The sequence below is a fragment of the Mastigoproctus giganteus genome, chromosome 1, assembly GCF_048544385.1.
Source record: "Mastigoproctus giganteus isolate SK-2022 chromosome 1, ASM4854438v1, whole genome shotgun sequence".
NCBI classification, from domain to species: Eukaryota; Metazoa; Arthropoda; class Arachnida; order Uropygi; family Thelyphonidae; genus Mastigoproctus; species Mastigoproctus giganteus.
The window spans coordinates 166,830,469-166,854,467 of record NC_143575.1 but is presented as its reverse complement, the minus strand read 5'-3'; the positions used below and the strand labels follow the sequence as shown (position 1 = coordinate 166,854,467).

Genomic DNA, 23,999 nt, shown 5'->3' with positions numbered 1-23,999 from the left:
GAAAGATTGGGCAAGGCTAATTCGGTAAAATTTTTCTCAGCGTGGTCTGTACTTGTTAACAGGACAGACTGCTTCTAACGGAAGGCGTACACTTAAATAGAAAGGGTGCAAGAATATTTGCTAATGCTATCAAGGCAGTGTTAGGCGAGTCGGAAAACTGCTAGCTTTGAGAGTTCACAGACTCGTAGATTAAGAACAATGCAGGCAGGGGTGAAAGTGATTCTTGCACTGTTTCTATTGGAATGAGCAGCAGCCTAGAAAGCAAGGTGATAGGCATTTTAAGGACTGCTGGGATTCATCATGAAACAAGTAAATATATGGGCTGTGTTAGGTAACTAAGAGTAAGAACATGATGTACATTTACACCAATTCTAGGAGTATGGTAAATAAATTTGATGAATTTCAAGCCCTGGTCAAGACATCAAAGGCAGATATCTGATCTCTCTTGGGATATCAGGGGTGCGGTGTCACAAGTTATAAGGAATGCAGAATTGGAATTTGGGGAGTACAATGTGTACAGAAAGGATAGACAGGACAGAAAGGGAGGAAGGGTTATGCTGTTAGTTAAGAAACACATAAAATCTAAGGAACTGCATCCAATTGATGTTGGTGGATAATGAAATGTTGAGTATGTTTGGTGTGACATAAGCACTGGGAAAGGAAAAATGAGAGTAGGTGTGTATTTTAGGCCTAATGAATCTGAGGAGTATAATGAGCAATTGCGCAGAGAAATAGAGTGGGCCACTAAATTAGAGTGTCTTACAATGGGGGATTTTAATTTCCCGAATATTGACTGGAATTTGTGGATTGGTCACTCCCACACTAGCAAGGCTTTTGTGGATTTATTGGATGATTGTTTTCTACAGCAGCATGTTCAGAAGGCAACTACAGGGATAATACTCTTGATCTGATTATCAGTAAAGATTCTTCATGCATCAAGAATCTGCAGATAAAGGAACCACTAAGTGTTGCAGTGATCACAGTGTGCTGAAGTGGGATTTACTCAAAGAGGTACTACCATCAGGGGTAAAGGGAAGGGTTTTTCCTTTCGCAAAGGTGACTACGATGGTCTGAGACAGTATTTGTATTCTATATGGTGGAACCAACTGATGATGTTACCAACAGCAAATTCAAAATGGGAAGCATTCAAAGAATTAATCTTGGAAGCTACTAGGCTTTTCATGCCAACAAAGAAATACTGTTCAAGATTTAGGCCTAAATGTATGTCAGATGAACTAATTAGACATGTGACAGAGAAGAAAAATACATGGGAAGCATTACCATTAGTAGGGGCATTTGATGCAAGAAAGCAAGCTTTTGCAGCATCAGCCAAAAAAAAAAAAAAAATAAAATAAATAAATATATAAATAAATTAAAAAATAACCACTTCCACTTCACCCCTCTGTTCGTTCGAAATACCAGTCCAGCTGAGCCTTAAACTTATTTAGGCTATCAACTTCCACGACAAGGGAAATCTGTTCCACCAACCAACTACCCGCTGGCTAAAGGCAAATTTCTGCACGGCTATCCTACATCTGTCTTTCCTCAATTTGAATTTATGCCCTCTCAGATGATTATTCTGAGCAAGAGGAAGAATCCCATCAGCACTGAGCATGCTCAAACCATTCAAGGCTTTATACACCTCTATCAGATCACCTCGCTGGTGCCTAGTCTCCAGACACTGTAATTTGCAAAACTTAAGCCTTTCTTCGTAAGAGCAACCCTTTGTTCCATTCACTAATCTTGTTGCCCTTCTTTGTACTCATTCCAACAGCGCTACATCCTTCTTAAAATGAAGCCTCCAGACCTGTAAACAGTACTCAGAATGTGGCCTGAACATTGCCTTATCAAGGGGATAATCACCTCCTTATCCCTGCTAGAAAAATTCCTGTATATTATTGACAAGACACCACGAGCTACTCTTGCAGACCATCTGCACTGCTCAGAAAACTTCATATCTGCCTGTACAATTACCAACCGGTCCTTTTCGTTCTCTACCACTGTCAGTGTAATACCACAGAGTTGATACGTCATTCTGGGGTTGCTGTTTCCCATATGTAGTATTTACATTTGTCAATGTTAAACTTCATTTGCCACCTCTCAGACCACCTGCTCAACCTTTCCAGATCCTGTTGCAGCAGCACAGTGTCAGTAGTGTACTTGATAACCCTGCCAACCTTCATATCGTCTGCAAACTTGGACATTAAGCTTGATATACCATCATCAATATCATTTATAAATACAGAAAACAATAATGGACCCAATACTGAACCCTGAGGGACTCCACTAATAACATTAGTCCACGACGAGCAGTGTCCATTGATTACCACAATCTGTCTTCTCCCCCTCAACCACCCCTTTATCCTTAGCAGCAATTTGCTTCCAATGCCACACTGCTCCAATTTGTGCAGCAGTCTTCCATGTGCAACAGTATCAAAAGCCTTTCTAAGATCCAAGTATATAATATCTAAGTTATTCCCTGCATCCAGTTCTTTTGTGACTGCATCATAGTATCCAATCAGACTGGTCAGGCAAGACTTCCCCTTAACAAAACCATGCTCCAATTTGTGCAGCAGTCTTCCATGTGCAACAGTATCAAAAGCCTTTCTAAGATCCAAGTATATAATATCTAAGTTATTCCCTGCATCCAGTTCTTTTGTGACTGCATCATAGTATCCAATCAAATTGGTCAGGCAAGACTTCCCCTTAACAAAACCATGCTGTGTCCGAGCTATAACTGAAGTCTTGTCTAGATGATCCTGCAGTGCTTCTTTAACTAGTGCCTCCATTAATTTTCCTGGAACAGAAGTTAAACTCACAGGACTATAATTACTTGAGTCAACCTTTGATCCTCCTTTGTTAATTGGGGTCACATTTGCACATCTCCAGTCCATGGGTACCTTCCCCAAGTCCAAGGAACCTCTCGTAATTATGGCTAAGGGTTTGCTTCCTTCCTTTGCTGCTTCCTTTAATATAACTGGATAGATCCCATCCACCCCAGGTGCCTTTGTTGTGTTTATCTTCAACAATTTCTCATCCACTTTACTCTCAGTTATTACAAGATTCTCTAGCTTACTGCCAGAGTTGAACACACCTCTGGAATTCCCCTCGCCGAATAACTCCTCATGTGTGAATGTCGATGCAAAATATTCATTTAGTTTGTTAGCTACCTGAGCAGGATCATCAACAGTTGACCCAACGATATCAAGTGGACCAATCTGATTCATCCCCTTCCTTCTAGAGTTTACATAAGTAAAGAACTCTTTGCTGTTTTTCTTTGCATCCCTTTCCAAAGATTTCTCGTAATCTGCCTTCGCCTGGCTAACCTCCTTTGTAACTTGGTTGCAGATCAACTTGTATCTATCATAAGCTTCTGTGTCACGTGTTTATTTGTATGTATCCCATGCATTTTTCTTCTCTGCCATATGTCTCATTAGTTCATCTGACATCCATTTAGGCCTAAACCTTGAACAATATTTCTTAGTTGGTATGTAAAGCCTAGTAGCTTCCAAGATAAGTTCTTTGAATGCTTCCCATTTTGAATTTGCTGTTGGTAACATCATCAGTTGGTCCCACTGTATAGAATTTAAATACTGTCTCAGACCATCGTAGTTGCCTTTACGAAAGCAATAACCCTTCTCTTTACCCCCTCATGGTAGTTACATCTTTGAGTAAATCCCACTTCAGCACACTGTGATCACTGCCACCTAGTGGTTCCTTGAACTCCAGTCTAATCAAGAAGCGTATGCTACGCACTGCTGCTCCTGCCACCTGGCTACGGAGGCATCACATTCTTTTATGCCTTTCAGGGAACATGATCATACTCACATTATATTCACAGCTGCAGTATATCGATGTTGCACTGTATATGGAAATTAAACACAGCTTTACAACTTCAAACATTTATAGCAACTTGATTTTTTAGAAAAAAGAATGCTATGACAGATCATATCATCACATTTCAAATGACATGACAATGAGGAGAAATATAAGTTTACAGATGCCCAATATGGTTACTGGGGGTTATGTAGCAGACATTATAACTGAAATTCAATTTTACTTTATGATGTACTTTAAATGCCAAAACGTCTGACAGTTATACTGCAAAGAATAGAAATTCTTGAGGGACTGTGGTAATGTGTGTAATAAATTGTATCTGTGATTTAACTCTACAGAAAGGAATAAAATGGGGTGAAGTCTGGTGAATGGCAAAGCTACTTGCTGATTTAAGCAATTCCTGATTTGGAATTTGTAATGTGGATCATCTTGTAGGGAAATCATCATCACTGATACGTGATAGGAGACAGTCCTTGAGTACACAACACTGTTAACTGTCTTTACACTAAACAGGAGGACCAGAAATTTTTGTTGGACTCAATGCATAGAAAAACTTTTACATTTATACACTTGTTACAGATACCGTTACAGTTAAGTCCCTCACTGCTCCAGTACCTGAACACTATGAGTGTTAAATTTCTCATTATCACAAAAGGTACATTTGTTACTGAAAACAATGAGTGACTATGTGCTTGTCATTTTTAAGTTATACTAGCATGTCAATATAGATTTTTTTTCATTTATCTTTATTACCAGTGGTGAGCTGTGGATATTTTAACAATGCGCTTGCACTTTTGCCGACTTTTTGATGTGAAACATGCTTTGGGGGATATACCTACCACGAAAATCTGATCAGTCACGGAAGTGACATCATCCGCGGCATCTGCCAGAGGTGCTTCCCACGCTCACACCACTAGTCTGTGTGGAGCACTCACTAGTAGTATGATTAGAGGCGTGATGCATTTTTTGTGACAGTACGATATCTCGAGTTCTAACTTTTTAGAATTTTTGAATAGTACGATGTCACAATCATACTTCTTGCAGTTACTACTGCAGTAAGTATGATTGCAAGTATTTGTCATATGACTGCAACAATAGGAAGATTTGTCAACAATTTCTTTTTTCGTCTCGCATACGCAGCTGTTCGGGGCACGTAACATTCTGTTGTCAGATTCCCCGAACAGCTGCGTATGTCATTTCAACTAAGATCAGTACCTTAACTGATGCTGTTTTCAGAAACGTATATGTCTCTTACTTTAGTTATCATAAATAACAGCAAGTATATGTCTCTTACTTTAGTTATCATAAATCCATTGTATATTGTCTTCCAGAAATTGTGAATGATCAATAAAACAATTACAATACAAAAGCTTTTTATTTCGTAATCAATATATACAAATCAAAATATCTAAAAGAAACGCGAAGGATGTTTCACACAAAACCATCTACCGCACGTGCTCGGCAGATGCGAGACTTTTTTATTTTTTTATTATTATTTTTTTTTACAACTAGGGAAACATAATGGATATATTTTTTCATGATTTGTAAAAGAATAAGAGAAGTTTACCTCAATATGATATGTAGAACACTTCCGTATGATACTCTCCAGAAAATGAAAAAAAGATTTTCCTTTCTGTTTTCATTTTAATTTCTGGAGAGTATCATACGGAAGTGTTCTACGTATCATATCGAGGTGACCTTCTGTTATTCTTTTACAAATATTGATTTCAACATAGAATGTATTGAGCATTTTAGCTCTGGTTCATACTATCAAATTCATTTTTAATCTCTTATTGACTATTTCATTTACTTCCTTTCTCTCCAGGTATCCTATCGATACACACAATTATGGGGGATTTTTTGAATACCTTGGTGCAAAATTATATTAGATTAACACTAAGATATTCGGCCCCAGGTTACCATATTTCTTTTCTAAAGTATTGCCTTCAAAACAACATCATTCCGAAGTTTGCCAGGGCTAATTTAAATCATAAAATTTCGGGCGTTAAAAAAAAAAAATGAAGGAAAATCATTTTGCATTTTTTTCGATAAATTAATTTTTTTACTTAATTTTTAATAGTGTTAAAATTGATTTTTAATTGTGTTCATTTGATTTTTAATTATTGTTAATTATTTCTTACTGTTATGTAAGATTTTTGTTTTTTTAAATTGTTTTCGTTTTAATTTATGGAGAGTATCATACGGAAGTGCTCTATGTATCATACTGAGTTAAACTTCTCTTATTCTTTTACAAATATTGATATCAACGTAGAACATATTGAGCATTATAGCTCTGGTCCATACTATCAAATTTTTTCATGATAAAATTTTAATATTGCAAATAAAAAATAACACGAAATATTTCCCATATCATAAATTACAAAAATATCACAAAACATTCCACAATATAAAAAATATTACATTAAAAACAAAGAGTTCTAGAAAATGTACACAAAAATCACAGATTATATGAAAAAAAATTATTACAGAAATATTCAAGAAAAATTTATTCTAAAAATTGCCATATACAATTTACTTTATTAATATTTGTTGTCGAGCTTTGCTCAATAGCTGAGCGATGATTTAACATAATGATCCGGATCAAATCAAAGCAATGGTTTTCCATTTAGATGTATGATCATCATAATCTGCAACGTGTTTAATTGTCAACATTATTCATTCATTCACAGAATATTATTCATTGCGCTGAAAGCTCGCTCAGCTTCAGTAGTGCTAATCGCAATGGTTTCAAAGATATTTCTGGTTTTCTTAATTGAAAAGGGAATTTCACTTGATTTTAAAGATAAACTGTCTTCGACAAAATCTCTAAAATCATTAATTTTTATTTCATATTTTATCAGAAAACAAATTTCTTATTCGGTTTTCACCGCCTTGCTACCGAAATGAAAGTTCTTTCATATTCCATAATTTCCAGTAGCATATATTTAAAATTTCTTTCAATGGTATCATTATTTTCTTTATTTAACTTAAAGTCACTCTGTTGCATTAATAACTTATCCTTTAAGGATAAAACAATGCATTTAATAACTTGTCATGAGGTATTTTTTAAATGCGTTCTTACTTTCAATTCCTTCAAATTCTTTCCACTTCAACATGCTCTCAATTTTAGCTTCATAATTTCCTTCAGAATTTTTCAAATTATTAATAGCATTGATAGTTTAATAATTAATTTATCTGTTTTTACCATAGTGAATCTGTAAAGCTTCTGAAACGTAAGAGAGCTCCTGCAGGATGTCGATCATTAGTACTAAATGGTTATGAAATTCCAGATTTAAAAGTCGATTTAATAATTCAGAATATTTAACTTCGGATTCAAAATGTTTGCACAATGCACGATAATTCCCTTAACCTGCAATTGCCATCCGCAAACTACAAGCTGCTCATCGTAGCCCAAACACACGACTGATCATTATAGTTTCCACATCAAGTTCTTTAGCAATCTTAATTCACGCTGGTTTTTTGGAGATTGATGATATAATGCATACAGTTTTTTTTTTTTTAAATTATTGCCTGCATGCCATTATATTTTAGAATATTTTCTACACAGTGAAAGCCTCGATCAAAATCTGCCAACATTTCATCTTTGTAAAGTTTATATAATATCTTAGTTGCCTCAATCCCCCCACTTCCCTATATGTCGCTACTGTCACTAGTTCTTTGAATATTGTGCAAAATGTCGGAATAACACGGATATTCAGCTACTGTGACCACGTAAACATAGACAGGAGAAATTTACTGGAAGGCGTGGATCACTCACTTCTCCAGTAAGCAGGTTGACCAGAGACTATTATCCATGTCGGGAATCTTCTTAATCCTCTGACATATTGACTAGTGCAATTTCTCGGTATATGACTGCATAGGTTTTAGGGACACCACTAACATTGTGAAACAGTAATCCCTTTCACCCTTAATTCGCGCTTTCTAATTGCCTAAAGACCAGAGGTGAGAACAATGCATACAAAGTTGTCTCTCATAATCCATTGTCATATGGAAATTTTCTTCGTTCAATAGAAACTATTTCAAATGTATTACCAAGAGGAATTTTAAAAAAATTTGCTATAAAGAAGTTGGTTAAACAGAAGTCCGACTGTAATTAAATCAAAAATGAAGCAATTTTAAAATATATAACTGATTGATAGCACCATTAAAATGCTGGGGATGGGGCTCTGCTTACCCCACCGTGGTTTTGGCTCTGGATACTCAATAATTGCATTCAGGATTTCATTTGTAAAATAAATGATCATCTCAACAATGGGCTGGCAAATTTTCAAAAAAAAAAAAAAATAATAAAAATAAATAACAATGGGCTCTCATGAATCCACTATAGCTCACCACTATTTATTACTATACACAATTGTGTGTAGTACCCGTAACTGATCATGAAATACACAGTTTGTAACTAGCAAAATACATAGAATTTTCATATTATGGAGATGTGTCTGACTCACTTTTTCTATGTTTTGTTGACAAAACATAGAAAAAGTGATTGGAAATACTTCTAAAGAGCTGTGGCATAAACACTGACAGACATTTATGGCATGTTAGAAATCTGAAGTGCATGCAGCCATGTTAAGGGAATGAAATGTGGTTATAAGATTTGAAAGGCAAGAGCATTACTATTATTATTAGCTATATGATGCAAGGAAGCCTGAGGCTTATGCTGCACAAGCCAAAAATAATTCCCAAATTACCCTGTGCGTGAGAGAGAGAGAGAGGGGGGGTGTAAAAAGTAGAAGGGGAATCACCAAGAAGAGAAAAATGATGATATATATCAGTTTTTTTTACCTGTTTAGTAATAGTATTAGCCATATAGTGCAAGGAATCCACAGGCTTTTACTGCACTGGGGGGAAGAGAATAGATAAGAAAACACAAATAATGTATTTCCCTCCTCATGTAAGTCAAGTTCATCCTTGAATTTCTTCAAACTGCCAGTCTCAACTACCTGCAGGCAGAGACAACCTGTTCCTCTAATCAACAACTTGCTGGCTAAAAGAAAACTTCCTACAGTCTACTGTAGAATTCTTCCCCTGTAATTTTAATTTATGGCCCCTAGGTTCTGGAATTCTTTATAACAGTGAAAATTCTGGCTCCTTTCATTTTACTAACCCCTCTCAGAGCCTTATGAACTTCAATCAGGTCCCCTCAAAGGTGCCTGGTTGCCACATAAACTCTGTAGCCCACATAATCTTTCCTCACATGGGCACCCTTTTTCTGACCTCACCACAATGTCTTTTTTAAAATGAGGTCTCCGTACTTGGACACAGTATTCAAAGTGCAGTGTTACAATTTCCTTATACCTTTCCTTTCCCTAGGCACCTCCGTAGCCAGGTGGGAAGGAGCAGCAGTGCGTAGCACACGCTTCTTGATTTAGACCGGGGTTTGAGCCCATCACCACCAAATACGGAGGATGTGGAAAGGTCAGGGAATGACCACCACATATTCCTGGAGCAATATGGCCTTAGTTGCTAATGCTCCTAAAAAACCAAATAACAACAACATTCCTTTCCTTATTCCAGTGGGATTATGATCTCCTTATCTCTACAGGTTAATGTTTGAAAAATAATTGGCAGGGCACCATGCTTTCCTGGATGCCTGTTTACACAGCTCCAAAAACTTCACATCTGCCTGTTTCATAACTCCCAGATCCTGTTTTTTACCCAAATAAGACATCAGAAGTTAAACTTGTTTAAAACTGTTTTAATTACACTTATCATATGTAGTAAAATTAAGATGTTAAAATAATTACACCATTTTAACATCTTAGAGATTAAGATGTTAAGATGATGTAAAGACAACTAATTTTGAATTTTCCCTTAACTATGTAATTGTAATCAATTTTATCTGCTAAAGTCTTAACTGCTGTAAAGAATTTTTTTATGGAATTCTATAACTTATTGACATAAAATAAGCACAATATAATGGATAATTTTTATCAAATATTTTAAAAATTCTGTACCTTATTTCTAGAATCTGAGGTATCTATTTCTTGTGGCTCAAGAATCAGATTATCCTTAATCCTCCTGAGAGTTGTCTTAAGTTTGTTGCTAAGTGCTGCTTCAGTCAGATCAGTCTAAAATTATACAAAAGAACTATATCAATAATATTTTAGTTAAGTGAAGAACTCTTTCATTATTGCTTCATACTCTTCTATATACAATTTATCTCAGCAGACATACACACACTTGTATATACAAGTCTGCTGACAGAAATGTCATCAAGAATACCAACTAACTTCACAAAATCATACTGATATTCAATGTGATTTTGTGAAGTAAGTTGATAAGAATTCTGAAAACTAGCTTTTTTTTCTAGCTCCTATAGAAAATGGTACAATTGCAACTCTAAATCTATTCATTTACAGCCGTGTCCCAAAACATTATTTACTGCAGTTATTACTAACTGCAATAAATAATATTTTGAGATGTTTAATGTTTTTTCCAGTAACTTTCTTTAAAAGTTAAATGAGCTTAGTACATCAAACTGAATTTTATTTATTTTTTTATTTTGTGCCAGACATATAACTAATGCGCAAGCATAACATTAATCAGTTTATGCATAAATAATTATTATAAATGCGCTCACGTGGATGTTAATATTGGCAATGATGCAAGGAAGCAAAGCTTATAAATGGGGAAAAAAATCATTTGCCCATTCCTGCTAATAACCTGCCTTTCAACCCTTCTAAAACTCAGTCTTGTCTTATATCTCGCAAAAAGGATTCTTCTGCTCCTATGCTTATTTTTAGTGACACTCCAATTTCTAGGCAAAAGGATATATCTCTTTTGGGGATTACCCTGACTTCTAATCTCTCTTGGCACAAGCACATTACAAATATTGCTTCCTCTGCATCTAAAAAACTTGGTTTTCTCTTTCGCTCTCGGTGTTACTTTTCTTCCAAACAGCTGCTCACTCTGTATAAATCGCAAATCCGCCCTGCCATGGAACATTGTTCCCACATCTGGGGTGGTGCCCCCAAAACCTCTCTCAGGCTTCTTGATTCCATTCAGAAGAGGGCAGTTAGGTTAATTAATGATTCATCTCTAACAGAGTCTCTCCACTCGCTTTCTCATAGACGCACTGTTTCTGCTGCATGCCTCTTCTACAGATACTTCCATGGGCACTGTTCTTCTGAATTAGCTTCTATAATTCCCACTCTCTCTTTCAAAACAGTCCGAACACGTGCCGCCACCAGCCAACATCCATTTACTGTCCAACTTCAAACCCACAGAACCAACTTTTCATCTTCCTCATTTATTCATTCAACTGCCGTTTTCTGGAACAACCTTCCTTCATACGTATTTCCTGAAAATTACAATCTACAGAAGTTCAAGTCCAATGTCAACAAATATCTTCTTTCGTCTTCTCAATCTCCAACCCAAGCACGGTACTAAGTACTATAGGTTCTAATACCTCTCGTGTTTGGGGTTCACATAAAAAAAAAAAAAATAAAAAAAAATAATTTGTCCAAATCTTCTTTAAATTTATTCAAACTACCCATTCTCACATAGTGTTTTGGAAGTGGGTAGTTTGTATTTATACTTAATAATATATTTAGTTATTGGGGCTCCTCTAAGTAAATTATTCAAACTAATCAATCTAAGCATAATAAGTTTACAGAATTTACTTAGATGATTCTATACAATTTAATTAAGCTAAATATTAAGCATATCAGAGTAAGTCTCTAGACTTACTCTGATATGCTTAATCGTCATCAGAGTAAGTACATCATCAGAGTAAGAGGAGGTACATCAGAGTAAGTCTTGAGACTTAGTCTGATGTACCTCCTTCACACAACATAAAATTTTGTGCGAATTACAGGTTCTCATTTGCTCCAATATTACCAGTAATTTTTTTCCATTTATTTGGAAAATTTCCAAAAATCTTTATATTAAGTTCTCAATTTCCTTTATGTAGGTAAATAAATCTCCACAATGTTTTTAAGTAATTTAATAAAATGAAAATAAAATATTTGAAATCTAAATGTATCTTATTTTTATAATTTACTAAAAAATAAATTAACGTTCTGTCAATAATCTGTTCAAATCTTTAAATTTATTCAAACTACTCAGTGTTATTGAACTAACAGTAAATGGTTTATATACAGTTTATTTTGGATTGGATGAAGGCTTCTTGGGCTTGGGATAATAATAATTTTCAGCATCCTTAAGGTATTAACTAAAAAAAAATATTATTGCACATATTTAGACATTATTTAATACACAATGAAATTACATGCATTGTATTTTAACATCAAATTAAGTTGGGGGAGGAGGATCCTGGTTGGCTGTCCTGCTCTGTGTTCACATCTTTAAATAATAAATATAGTATGCAAAAAATCTTTACAAAGCTTTTAAATTCTAGAAATCAATGGAAAAAAATTTTAATATAATTTATTTATTTTTAAATAATCATGTAGATAGTTCTAGAAAGGTCTCTTTCTTTTGAAAGATAACAATACTATCATGATTGTTTGGTTGTTGGAACAGATTGTTGGTTGGTGGAACAGACTTTCATCCTTTGTTGTGGAAGTTGATAGCCTAAATAAATTTAAGGCTGAGCTGGACAGGTACTTGGAATGAACGGAGGAGGGTGAAATGGGAGCGTGTTTTTTTTTTTTTTTTTTTTTTGGCTGAAGCTGTATAAGCTTGCTTTCTTGCATCATATGCCTCTACTAATGCTAACGATGTCAGCAGAGTAATTTACATATTATATAATCTAAGGCGACCACTAAGATAATCAGATTTAAAAACATGACATGCCTATCTACCAAATCATGTCTATTACAAATGGCTCTGTGCTTTAACTTATGTTACTGTTTTGTGTTACAAAACTGTGTTAACTGGAAACAGATGTTGAATCAATTGAAATTTTAACATTAGCATTAGTAGAAGCATATGATGCAAGAAAGCAAGCTTATATTGCATCAGCCAAAAAAAAAAAAAAAAAAAACCTTTTCATTTCACCCATCCAAATTATGACGAATTATTATTTATAATGGCAATTTCCATTAAATACTTTAACATGAATCTTTATCCATATAAAATGTCATACTTATAAAACTAAATGTTTTAGACAAAGATATTTTAGTTCCAATGGTATCTTGTTGTGGTGTCAACTTGACTAAAATATAATAAAACTGAGAATATCATGTACAGAATGCGCATAAAATCATGTACCTGCATTTAGTACATGGTACTATAGGGTATACTGTTTTATATTTGTCAGGACAATGGGAGAACTCACTCTAAAGTAGGAACTCTAGTCATCTTCTTTAGGAACACAAGCTTCAGTTCCTCCTCAAATAAGCAAATACCTATTTTGCTTAGTGGGAGAAATAGAAATGAATGGATTCAAACAATTTATACAAATGTGCATGCATTATAATACAACATATATCTATGTTTAGAGAAACACAGGATATATGTTTAGTGTAAAATAGTGAGAAATTAAGCATTTCAACCTGCATACAGTGTAATTTAATTTCATCTTTAATTTCTCAAAGGACTACGGATCAGCTGTTTCTTGGTACTTCCTGTACCACTTCTTCAGTGATTCTGAAGACAGCACAACAGGTATATGTTGGTAACTAAGAATTTTTTATTTACTTCTGAGCTATCTTAATAATCTTACTTACATATAAGCTTTCTTACTAATAGATAAATATATAATATTAACAAATCCACAGGTCAAATGTTAATAAATAACTAGAGGTAAAAGGTAAATTAAATAATAACAGTGGTTGTCCACATTCCTGAATTCCTGTTCTTATTACACTGAGCTTCACTCACTCAGACACGTACATTAATAAATTAGCTTTATTTATATGAATGATTATGTCATCTCAGACTAAGCTTTACCCAAAACCATTGTCAGTTTCACAATGAGGACATGGTTCTAGGGTATTAAGGGATCAGCAATTCATATCATATAAATGTAGGTATTTTCGGATCAGGGTTTAGCTCTCTAGTATTCTCTGAAGTCTCTCCAGTATTCTCTGAGAAGGTCTTAACTTTATAAGTGGATCAAGGATTATGTTAGAAGGGACAATGGGTGGGGGTTCTTTATTATAGTTATTGCCATTTTTGAATCTATTACTACTATTTTTATTTGTTCTAAAACCATGAACGTTATTATTATTATTAAATACATAGTAGTAAAAAGGAAGCCTGAGGCTTATGCTGTACCAGCCAAAAAAAAAAAAAAAAAAAATTTCCTTGTTACCCTGAGAGAGAGAGAGAGAGAGAGAGAGAGAGAGAAAGAGAGAGAGAGAGAGAGAGAGAGAGAGAGAGAGAGAGAGAGAGAGAGAGAGAGAGAGAGAGACAAAAGTAGAAGGGAATCACCAAGAAAGAGAAGAATGATGATATCCAGCTCAGGACCCTGGGCATGCCAAGCCCATACTCACCAAATGTGAGCCCCTGGGTAGTATTTATTATCGAGTTGCATTCCTTTATTTCGATTAATATTACTGGTTATGCCTACCTATGATCTAAGCTTATTATTTGTGGTACTTATCAGTGGCTAAGACAGAGGTGTTTTTGAAATCCTCACTACAAAAGTGTGGTAGGAATGATCTCACTTGGTTATGTGGCAGTGAGTTATGTCTGACTGATTGGTCTTCTATTACTTTGTCAATCTCGATATTTAAGTTGCATCTGGTCTAACCCATATTTCTTAGCTATATTTATTATTTGTTCACTAATTTGGGAGCTGTAAGGAATGGTAATATATATATATATATTTTTTTTAAATCAGTTTATTTGTTAGCTGAGCATTTACTGAGATATTTTTCTTTAGTTGTTTTAGCAGTTTTGACTAAAGTTTGTGTGGGACCATTGTTCTTAAATATCTGGAAAATTGTGTTGATTTCTATTTTGAAAGTGCACAAACAGCAGGAACTTAGGATGCAGCTCTTAAGGATGTCTATTTTTGTGTTCAGGGAATGATTGTACTTAAGGATAGCCCCAGTTTCCTGTATATGTCTATCAAGAGATAATTATTATAAACTATTGAACCACCTGGTGTATGCCTTAAAATGTAGAGACTGCCAAAAAATCTTATATTGGACAAAGTATAAGATTCTTTGAAAGAAATATAAGTCAGACATAACTTATTTCCACATATCCAATTTAATATGTGGAAATAGGATCCTGTTTAACATATTTGGATTGAGGATCACCATCAGGATTTCAAAAACACCTGTCTTAATCATTGATAAGTGCCACTAACATAGACTTTATACAGAAAGTTTCATTATTGGCATAATCAATAATATTAAGCGGAATAAAGGAATGCAAATAGATACTAATCACATATTTTAAAAAGCACAGTTATTGAGCAAATAAAAAACAAAAATAAATGATTAAAAAATGGCAATAACTTCAATAAAGACTGACCACTATCATTTCAAAGAAAGTCTTGATCCACCTGTTAATACATTAAAATCACATGATATAAACCACTATTATCTTAAGTCCAAAACTGTCACAGGATAGGAAATATTTAATCTGTTACCTTGTTTGTTTGTTATTTGGTTTTTAGGAGCATTAGCAACAAAGGCCATATTGCTCCAGGGATATGTGGTGGTCATTCCCTGACCTTTCTGCATCCTCCGTATTTGGTGGTCACAGGCTCGAACCCTGGTCGAATCAAGAAGCGTGTGCTACACACTGCTGCTCCTGCCCACCTGGCTTCAGAGGCACCTCTGTTACCTTACCCAGACTGTGTCTTCATTGTGGACCAATGTATGATCAGTTTCAAGAGACCTTAACTTGATTTCAGTTATTAAAGTAAGCTGAGAGTATATAATCAATTCATATAAATACGGTTAATTTAGTTACATTAACTTATGTTTTAACATGCGAAGCTAACAGTGTAACATGGACAGCAATTATGATACACTCTCGCCTAAAAGTTTGGAATCAATTTTCATTTTTCTTCATTTTTAAAGTTTTTATTATAATAGGACCAACTTTTATTATTAAAATATTTTCTATTTTGTATAAAAATCAAAAAACTTAAATAATATTTAACAAATATTTAAGAAATTTTTAGAATATTCCAGAAAGGTGTAGAAGACCCCTGAACATGATAAAATACTGTAGAAATTCCTGAATGTGATAGAATACTGTAGAAATTCCTCAATGTGATAGAATACTGTAGAAATTCCTCAATGTAATAGAATCCTGTATATGATTCTACAGCAGCAGCAGTTCTCACAAGAAATATTTTTGTGGCTGCAGATGCAAATAGGGTATAAATGATTTCTTTTGCTATAATTTTTTGTTAAATTTATGGATTTTTATAAATTTATTATAAATGAACTTATAGTTATTTTTAAAATTGAATTCATTTGATGATAAACCTGTATAATAGATAATTGATATTAACAAATAAACTTAATAAAAATTATAGCAAAAGCAAATCATTTATACCCTATACTACACATGCATTACAAAACATTCATTTAAAATAATTTTACAAAATTTAAATTACAACACAAATGCAAATGGTTAGGAATTATATGTTATTAATTCCCAACCATTTGCATTTGTGTTATAATTTAAAATTTGTAAAATTATTCTAAAAGGGGTTTCAGAAAATAAATGAATGTTTTGAAATGAAGTTTTAACATTTTTCATTTATATTTCTTATTTTAAGATTTCAAACAAAATTTAAGCAAAGATTTTAAACATAATTGAAAATATTTAAAAATCACAATGGTTAATCACACAATAAATACTGCATGAAAAAAAGCATATGTTTTATTACAATAACTTGGTAAAAGGAATATTGGACAAACATCTTTCTTCTAAAGCATGATACATTGCTGACTGAAGGTTTTGATTGGTAATTTTATTTCAGAATTTGTTTTTTATGAAATGAAGTGTGCTAAATTTCACATGTAACTGTTGTTGGAAATACATTTAAAATTAATACAGAAATAAGAGAAATTTCTTTATAATGTTAATGAGTGCTGATACAGATCACATATAAAGCTTTCTATTGTGGCATTTTTTATCATAAAAACAAAAGTATACATTTGCTCATCTTTGCAAAGCTCCATCAGTGCAAACTTTATGTTGTTCCAATTGGTTTTGTATCATGTGAAAGGATGAAGGTCTGGTTTGCATTTCTAGAAAATTATCATCATTGATCTTTCGAAATGGTGATAATATAAACACAACACGGTATTGTGGAAAAACTAACTCTTGAATTCTATCTTCAAATTCATCATACAATGTTTCAAGATACATTATTATTTTATGTTTTATTTCAGTCTTGGCGGCAAGTAATTTATTTGAAAGGAACTCATTAACACCCGAAAAAATGTAGAGAGCCCCATCTATTTTTACTTGAGTGACTATGTCACTAGTAGTATTTTTAAATTTCTTGATTACCAAAAGTCATCAATAATTATCAAATGTCTATTCTAAAGTTGATGATTTATGGAACTTTGGTAAAAAGTCTTTTAAAAATAGGATGCAACCATGGATGGAGGTATTGTAATTCTAGCACTAAATCATTATATTTCTTTGTGCACTTCAATGAAAAGTTAACCAGTGGATAAGATTGTAGTTAAGAAGTACTTCATTTTTTCATCAGCAGTGTAACATACAAATGAAAATTATTTATAAGAAAGCTGTCAATATTTATCACATTAATAAACTTCTATACTGTTGATTCTATATTGTCTATTGATTTTTTAATATAGACTATGTATTGGAGACGTGCATTATGCTCCTAAGGCAATGCATATTGCACTTTGATGGATAGAATCAAGCCAGCGAAGGGTACTGAGTCTTTCTAAGCTATACACTGGTGCTCCGTAGTCAAGCTTTGATTTTATTAAGGCTCTGTATAATTAGGGTGACCATATGTCCGGGTTTAGCCAGGACAGTCCCGGAATATAGACTATTGTTGTCCCGGCAAGTTTAGTATATGTTGTGGTTAAAAATATTTTTATTTCAACTGTAAATTTTTTATTGGTCTATTTTTCTATTCCATAGAGATTAGTTAACAAATTAAGGAATTTATTCCTAAGGAATTTATGGCTTCTGAGTTACTTAATAATAGAATTATTCAGAAATGTAGTATCTTACGCCAACAATAAATATGGAATAAATAAATTATCATGCTATACTAATTCTCAAACACAGCAGTACTACCTATTATACAACCAGACAGTGAACCAGCTAAACCACAGAAGCCTGTGGGCACCTGGCAGTCTGTGAACTTTTCTCTAGGTACCCTCAGAGCAAATATTTTTCATTGAAAAGAATCTGTAATTAAAAAACCACCGAAGAAGGCTTAACTTTTCTCCTTTTATTTAATAAATAATAATTATCTATAATAATTAATAAAATATTTCTTATTTTCAGCCTGGTCCAGGTTTTGTCCAGGGACCGATACTTTCTTGGTCCTGGATTTTATTTTTTGGAACACATTTTGTCCTGATTTTGCTCCAAAAGTATATGGTCACCCTACGTATAATCGTAACAAGGTAAGGTGATCAGCTCCCACTAAGTTGCTGAGAGAACCAGGATGATATTCAGCTTTTGCTGACAGGATGTTAGTTTTTTAATATGCTCCAAAAAGGTAAGTTTATGGTCTAATGTGATTCCTAAGAACCGTATGGTGTACTGAACTGCTATTGGTTGGCCATTCAGTAGTAGTTCCAGATGTGGGTGGAGTTTGCATTGGCGGCAAAAATGGATGCACAACATTTTTTGGGGCCAAAGTTGAAAGCTATTAGTTTGTGTCCATGAACCGATCTTAGTTATTGCCCCTTGTAACTGTCTCTGAATAATATTAATGTTTTTAACATGACATGAAATGCTAAGATCATCAACAAATAGTGCTGTCTTCTTGTAAGAATACTTGGGATAAGAAAGTTTTAAATCTGTGCGTTTGTACAGGAAGTTCTGTATGAAAATTGGTAGATGACCTCTAAGTCCATGGTGATGTAATTTGTGTAGAATGCAGTATTTCCACATGGAATCATAAGCTTTACTGATATCGAAGCAAACCATTACATGATGTTCTAATCTGAGGAATGCATCATTCCGAATGTAGTTCTCTAGTCTTACTAGTATATATCTAGGGTCGATCTGTTTTGGAGAATACCAAATTGTGCAGAATGTAGGGGGATTAAAGTTTTCTAGGTACCATATTAGTCAACAGTTAACCATCTTTTCAAGAATTTTGCAGAGGCAACCAGTCAAGGCAATGGGTCTATAGCAAGTTGGATTTGTTGGGTCTCTTCCTGGTTTAAGGAATACAAGGATTGTCACACGATGCCATTTTTCAGGGAATATATCTTCTAGATAAAGTCTACTAAACAGATCAAGGAATGACTGCAATGATTTGGCACTTAGTTCCTGTATCATTGAATAGTGAATATTACCAGGTCCTAACACGCTGCATCTAGATGTTGACAGAGCTCTATGCAGTTCGTGGATAGTAAATGGTACGTTATATTGTTCATTCCCTTTTGATGAAAAGTTTAATTTTTGTTTTTCTGTATTCATTTTAAATCTTCTGAAGGTTGGTGTGTAACTTTCTATTGCTAATGCTTTTGAAAAAGTTTCCCCTAAGATAATGGCAATCTGAACAGGGTCAGAAACATTCTGTCCCCTCCATTCCATGATAGGCACAGGAGTCATCTGATATTTAACATTCATTTTTTAAATTATTTTCTAAATTTTATGTGTAAGAGTTTCTTGATTGATGGTTGAAGTAAAGTGAATCCAAGCTGTCTTTTTATTACAGCATTTAACATATCTTGCTCTTGCTGTGGCACATTTATACTGTATTAGATTGACTGTGTTGGGAGTGTAGTTTTTCGCGTGGTATGGATATTGGTGTTTTGATTGCTCAAGTTTGGGTTGCACTGTACAGGGTTTTTGATGTAATTTGAGAAGATTTTCAGGGGTACGGATAATTCAGTTGGCATTGCTGTTGACTAGTATCTTTTGGTGATTTGGGCATACGTAAGTCTGTTTGGATGGGTTGGTGGTGAAATGATCCACTTTGCTTCTTGATAGGAAACATTATGGTTTGTTTTATACTTCTGAATAAGTTTTTCATTTTTCCAGCATTCATACGTGCTAGCATAGACAGGATGGTATTTTTTAGTTTGGACATATTGGTCGAGGGACAGTACAGGTGTCACAGTCATGTTCTACTGAACAGCACTTTGCACAAGTAGGGGTTTCCTGGCAAGCTGTCTGGGAATGTCAGTACTTCTGACATTGAAAACACCACAGCAGGTTTTATATGGTATGACATTGCATACCAGATATCCAGCCTTAATAGATGTTGGACGATGCAGTGTGTTAAATGTCAAGATGAGATTTCGTGTAGGGTCAGACTGCCATCTTCTCTGGTGGAGGTTCTCTTGACTTGAATTACACCGTTTAAGCTCTTCTAGTATTTACACTTCAGATACATCTAATTAATCCCAGTCTGAGATCACTTCTTTAGAGGTGTTCAGTGATCTGTGGGGTGTCACAGTTACTGGTAAACCTGCAAAGAGATTAATGCTCAAATTTGTTCAGAATATTTGGTATTAAAGGTCTTGTTAAGAATATCTCCTGACGAGTATTTACGGACTTGGGAGATCCAGCTCTACTTCCTAATTCATTTTGGACTCTGAATGGTGAGAGTTTGCTAACTACATTTTCACCAGTTGAGTAAATGATCAAGAAAGTTGGAACTGGATATGTGGGTCTGTCTCAGTTTTCTGGCATTTGGAAGTTCCTTCAATGGAACTATTTTTCTTTTTATATGTCTGGAGTGCACCTGGCAGCCCAGATAAGTCAGAGTTTGATTTATTCATGACGTGCTCTTTTTGGCCATGGGAGATTTTCCTTTTCTCCCAGGTTACCAATTCCACTATGTGGAGGCAAGAGTGGTGCCACCTAGCAACTCAAGTGAAGAGAAGGTCAGTATGAACTAAAAATAAAAAAGGGAGGGCTAAAAAAAGGTACATTCCTTTCTAGGTTATATTATTCGAATAGATCTATTTAATTCTAATACTCAAGCATTAACGGACTTGTGAAACCTAGGAGAAACGCATTTACAGTAAAGTGTACCAGATAATCACTATGAAAAGGCACTGTGGTCACTAATATCGCTTGGTACTCGGGGCCATTGAAATGGGAGACAGAAATTGTTGGTCATAAATTAACAACTGGAAAAGGTTAACAGACTGGATTTTTAGGAAGTTTATGATTGATCAGCATTGTCAATCACTGGAACAAACTGCCTTTCTGAGTGGTTGAGGTTAATAGTCTGGTGAAATTTAAGGTGTAGCTGGCTTGGTATCTTCTGTTGGTGGGAAGAGTATGATACGAGGGATATACATTTATTAAACAAATACAGGTCAACCATCACTAATCCAGCCACTGGTAATCCGGTTCCACTACTAATTCAGACATAATTTTCACAAACGTAATTTCAAATTTCCCGGATCGGCACACCGACCTGCTGATACTGTTTTGGTGGCATTGGTTGCAGCATCAGCTGTTGGCGTGAATCATAAACACTGGCAAGCCATTTCTACTTGTTTTTCTGCATTTATTATTATATTCTGCACATATTTAGCCCCAGTCATGGTTCCAATGAATAAAGGAAGTGCCTCTCGTGATGTAAAGCACAAACACCGTACATTGTCCATAACAGATAAAGTTGAACTACTGAAAAAACTCAACAGCGGTGTGTATATGAGAAGTTTAACTGTTTAGTTGTAAATTCCAGCAATTTTTCTCAGTTCCTCTTATTTTAGTAATTTTCTTTTAGCCAATGCTTTTTAGATTTTTTTTTTACAACAAACTTGTACAAACTTGGGGAAAAACACAACACAATATGATGGATAATACAGTGCACTAAAAACTTGTTTTCACAAAATCTCTAACAATACTGACAAACTTATTGTGACGTTTGAGAGTTTATTTTATTGCAATTAGTTTTATTGCAGCGCTTGCAATAAACTAATCACAAACGACCTTCACACAGAGTAGTAACATACTTCTCTGCTTTCATATGTATGCCATAATAGCATCAAACATATGTGGCCGACACAGTTTCTGAAGAAATAAAGTAACCTACTGGGCCACGTCAGCCACATATATGCAACATAAAAAAACTTTTTTCTTGTGATATTTTAAATGAAAAAACAACACTGACATTACAATATTTATTTTAGAATTACTAATCAAATTATTTGATAAATATTTTTTGGTCCCCGGGGAATTTTTTTCTTAAATTAGCTTGGCAGTCAACGTGTTAAAGGTAGGATGAGGTGGTTAACCATTGGGTAAAGTGTATGTGCTAAAATAACCACCGGTGATCCGGCACCCCACAGGTCCCAATGCTGATGGATTAGTGATGGTTGACTGTATATGTAAATTTTTTTGGCTACAACAGCAAAAGCTTAGCTTCCTTGCATCTTTTGGCCTTTACTAATACTAATGTAAATTTGTCCCTTAATGATTACAGGCTTACATTAACAGTTTATATAAATGTCATGTAACACTCTTCCCCCAACCAACCTGATATGAATAATTTTAATTTTTCTTATTATCTTAAATTAAAACACTTTTATACCATGTATGGAGATTACATACAACATATTAAAATAAACAAATTTAAAGAAACTGTGAAACACAAAATAAAAAACAAAAATCATAATTAACAAGCAAGAGCCCTATTCACCCAGTGAGGCGTAGCAATTTGGGATCCTCAAAGATAAAGTGCATCTGCTTCCTGAAATAATTGTGGGAAAGAAACTGTACTCTGCATCACTAAGCAAGCAGAGGTACTTGCAAAGAGAAAAAATAATGCAAAGAAAAAAAAAAATTGGGGAAGGGAACCACAGTGATAAGCTGACTGTGGGACATCTGCAGCTTTTAATATTTCTGAACACTTATATAGGTGACCCCCGCTTAACGCTGATAATTGGTTCCGTAAAAACAGAGCGCTAAGTGAATCCGCGCTAAGCGAGCACCACATTCCCATAAGGTAACATATGTATTTGTGAGTTGCGGTCGGTGCCATAGGATATTTCCTAATCAATAATAAACGGTAGTGAAAATATGCACAAATGTCGGTCAAAATATTTAATATTCAAATATTTGTACATATAAAATATTCTGCATTACATATGTATATAATTATGTAGTAACTACTTACGTATCAAAATTAAAAATAAAATTCCAATTAAAATCATGAATTTAATTGATCTAAATTGATTTAATTTAATTGATGAATTTAATCAAGAAAAATGTGTCGATTTTGGGTTGAACTTTGGCCCTCTTCCAAATAAACTAAAAGGGGTATTAATTTTAAATCCCCCGCAGCGTTACCACCCAACAATAAAGTCAACCGATCCTTCGCCGCTTTGAAACCTGGCATGTTTTTTTCTTCTTTACCTGGCATGTTTTTTTTTTTTTTTTCTTTCAATATGAAACTTCTTTTAGGCATTCGTTTCCACAAAAGTCCTGCTTCATCTATGTTAAAAACTTTGTTGAGAAGTATAACACACAATACCCCTCTTCAATAATTTTAACAAGTTCTTTTTTGAAAGTTTCGGCTCCTTAATCTGCACTTGCGGCTTCTTCCTGGATTTTAAATCTATTCAACCAGCCCTTACTAGTTTTAAATGGTTCCACATTTTTTTTTTTTTTTTTTTTTTAGGTGAGTTTTCTTCAGATCATTATATTGGCTAACCTCTCTCTCTCTCTCTCTCTCTTTTAATAATATTAACCGAATTCTGCATTGGATATTATCTTCAATAAAATTAGTTAAAGTCTTTCCATTTCAATCCTAATAGCTGGCCTAGCCCTAGTTGCTTGCAGTGGAACAGTTATCTTTCCTGCTGCTAAAATTAATTCTTTATTTTTTTTTTTTTATAATTGTTCTTACAGTTAAACTTGCAAGTCCTAAATTATGGCACACACATTCGCTTGTCTTTGACCCGAATCGATTCGTTTCAAAACGTCTAATTTAATTTTCAAATTCAGTCTTTTTCCTTACATTTATAGTCTTCGTATTGCGCTCAGATGTTGTTGCTTTTTCATTCTTATCGGCCATTATTAACTCTTCGAAAATGTAACTGCGTTGGTTGCATTAATTAAGGTAC

The 23,999-nt window shown here is 34.2% G+C and overlaps 1 protein-coding gene across 1 annotated transcript in view; it reads right to left on the bottom strand.

Moving 5' to 3' along the window:
- Window positions 1–23,999, bottom strand: part of Vps50 (vacuolar protein sorting 50) — a 731,402-nt gene that overhangs the window by 121,832 nt on the left and 585,571 nt on the right. The window contains exon 20 of the mRNA XM_090374870.1: window positions 9,816–9,929. Within this exon, the coding sequence (XP_090230996.1) occupies window positions 9,816–9,929 (114 nt within the window). The remainder of the gene's footprint in view (window positions 1–9,815; window positions 9,930–23,999) is intronic.